Source organism: Stegastes partitus, unplaced genomic scaffold (genome assembly GCF_000690725.1).
Source record: "Stegastes partitus isolate 25-593 unplaced genomic scaffold, Stegastes_partitus-1.0.2 Scaffold27, whole genome shotgun sequence".
Lineage (NCBI taxonomy): Eukaryota > Metazoa > Chordata > Actinopteri > Pomacentridae > Stegastes > Stegastes partitus.
The window spans coordinates 870,931-873,024 of NW_007577758.1; the positions used below are offsets into that span (position 1 = coordinate 870,931).

The 2,094-nt window shown below is 40.3% G+C and overlaps 1 protein-coding gene across 1 annotated transcript in view; it reads left to right on the top strand.

Annotated features, from left to right (window-relative positions):
- Positions 1-9: 9 nt before the first annotated feature.
- LOC103369150 (putative golgin subfamily A member 6-like protein 6) overlaps positions 10-2,094 on the top strand; it is a 30,103-nt gene continuing 28,018 nt past the window's right edge. Inside the window, exon 1 of the mRNA XM_008297798.1 lies at positions 10-200. Coding sequence (XP_008296020.1) covers positions 35-200 — 166 coding nt within the window. The 5' untranslated portion in view covers positions 10-34. The remainder of the gene's footprint in view (positions 201-2,094) is intronic.

Genomic DNA, 2,094 nt, shown 5'->3' on the forward strand with positions numbered 1-2,094 from the left:
TCAGAGCTGTGGAGGAAGATCTGTTGTTGTCAGCATGAAGGACAAGCAGCAGATCCCAGAGCTGCTGGATCAAGTGGACAAGATGAGACGGTCAGAACCTCACAGCTACACCAGAGAAACATTCGCTCGAGCTCAAATGGAAAAGATCATAGAACAAGAGGCTGAAATCAAGAAACTGAAAAGGTCTGATGTGATCACTGGTAAGTGTTTCACTGCTGCAACTTTCTGTTTTAGCAGATTTTCCTAAACACTGTTGTGCACAAGTTAATAATTCAAACACAGTCTTTTTATGGCAAAGATTTAAACATATAAGAACAAGTGAAGACAGGTTTCTACAAAGTAATGTCAAGTAGTGAAAAAAAAACATAAAATGTAAAATAAGTGATGGCACAAATATTCACAACTTTTAAAGTGACTCATCTAATTCAACTCAGCTGCAGCTAGTTGATGCTAGAAGTCACACAGTTAGTAAAATGGATGATGTGAAGTCAGTGAATGTGTCTCAGTGATTGTAGTGTAAAGACTGGATATGGAAGGTCCAGTCACTGGTGGATCAGAACTCCTGGATAGAACGACACCATGAAGCCTGAAGAACACTCCAAGAACTCTGTGGAAAGGTTGTTGAGAAGCATCAGTCAGGGGACGATACAAGAACATTTACATCATCCAGTCCAGTTAAATCCATAGGAGACATTTGTAAATCTGTATAGATCAGGACATCCTCAAGAACTGACTGTCTGAGCGAGAAAGGGGCGAGTGAGGGAGGTCACCAAGACACCGATGACTCCTCTGAAGGAGTTACAAGCTTCAGACTGTTCATACAACAACTGCTGTCTGTTCTTCAGCAGTCGAAGCTTTATGGGAGACAAAGAGAAAGACTCTGTTGAATAAAGTTCATATTAAGGCTGAGTGCTGCAGCCAACAGTCCATCTACTAAACATTTACTAGAAAGGGCTTATATTCTTTGCAGTCACTTATTTTACATTGAGTATTTTTAAATAGCTGACATTAGTTTGTAGAAATCTGTTGTTCAGTATGACACGACAGAGTCTCTTGTTGTAAATTCTTGTCAAAAAAGCCAAGTTAAATTGACCATAATTCAATGTTGAAAAGCAATAAAAGGAGAACATTTTCAAGAGTATATATTATATAATCATTGTCATTCTTGCTGTTTTCTGTTGCAGGTGATGACAAGCAGCAGAGCTCAGAGGTTCTCAGGATTGTGCTGATTGGGAAGACTGGCAGTGGAAAGAGCTCTTCAGGAAACACCATCCTGGGGACAAAACCGTTTAAAGCCAAATCAAGTCAAAAATCAATCACCAAACGTTGTCAGAAAGAAGTGGGTCAAGTGGACGGACGTCCTGTTGTCGTGGTCGACACTCCTGGACTGTTTGACACAAATATGTCTCAAGAAGACGTCCATGAAGAGATGGTGAAATGCATCAGTCTTCTGTCTCCAGGACCACATGTCTTCCTGCTGGTGATACAGATCGGCAGATTCACACCAGAGGAAAAGGAGACAATCAGCTTAATCAAGAAAGGTTTTGGAAAGAATTCTGAAAAGTTCACCATCATTCTTTTAACTGGAGGAGATAGACTGGTGAAGGATGAGCAGTCTGTTGAAGATTACATTGAAGAAGAATGTGATGATTCATTCAAGAAGCTAATTGATGAGTGTGGAGGAAGATTCCACGTGTTTGATAATGAAGATAAAGACAATCGCACACAAGTCAGTGAGCTGATAACAAAGATCGACGCCATGTTGAAGGAAAATGGAGGAAAATGCTTCACCAACAAGATGCTGCAAGAGGCTGAAGCAGCGATACAGAAAGAAATGAAGAGAATTTTGAAGGCGAAGGAAGAAGAGAAGAGAAGAGAGATGGAGGAGCTGGAGAGAAAACATGAAGAAGAAATGAACGAGATTCAAAGAAGAATGGAAAAAGAGAAAGAAGAAATTCAGCAGGAAAGAGACCTGAGGCTCAAAGAAATGGAGAAAAAGATCAACAAGGAGCGTGAGCAGAGAAAGAAGGAACAGGAAAATAGAGAGAAAGAAGAAAGGAAAAGAGAAACTGACGAAGAAAGGTATCGACAGAA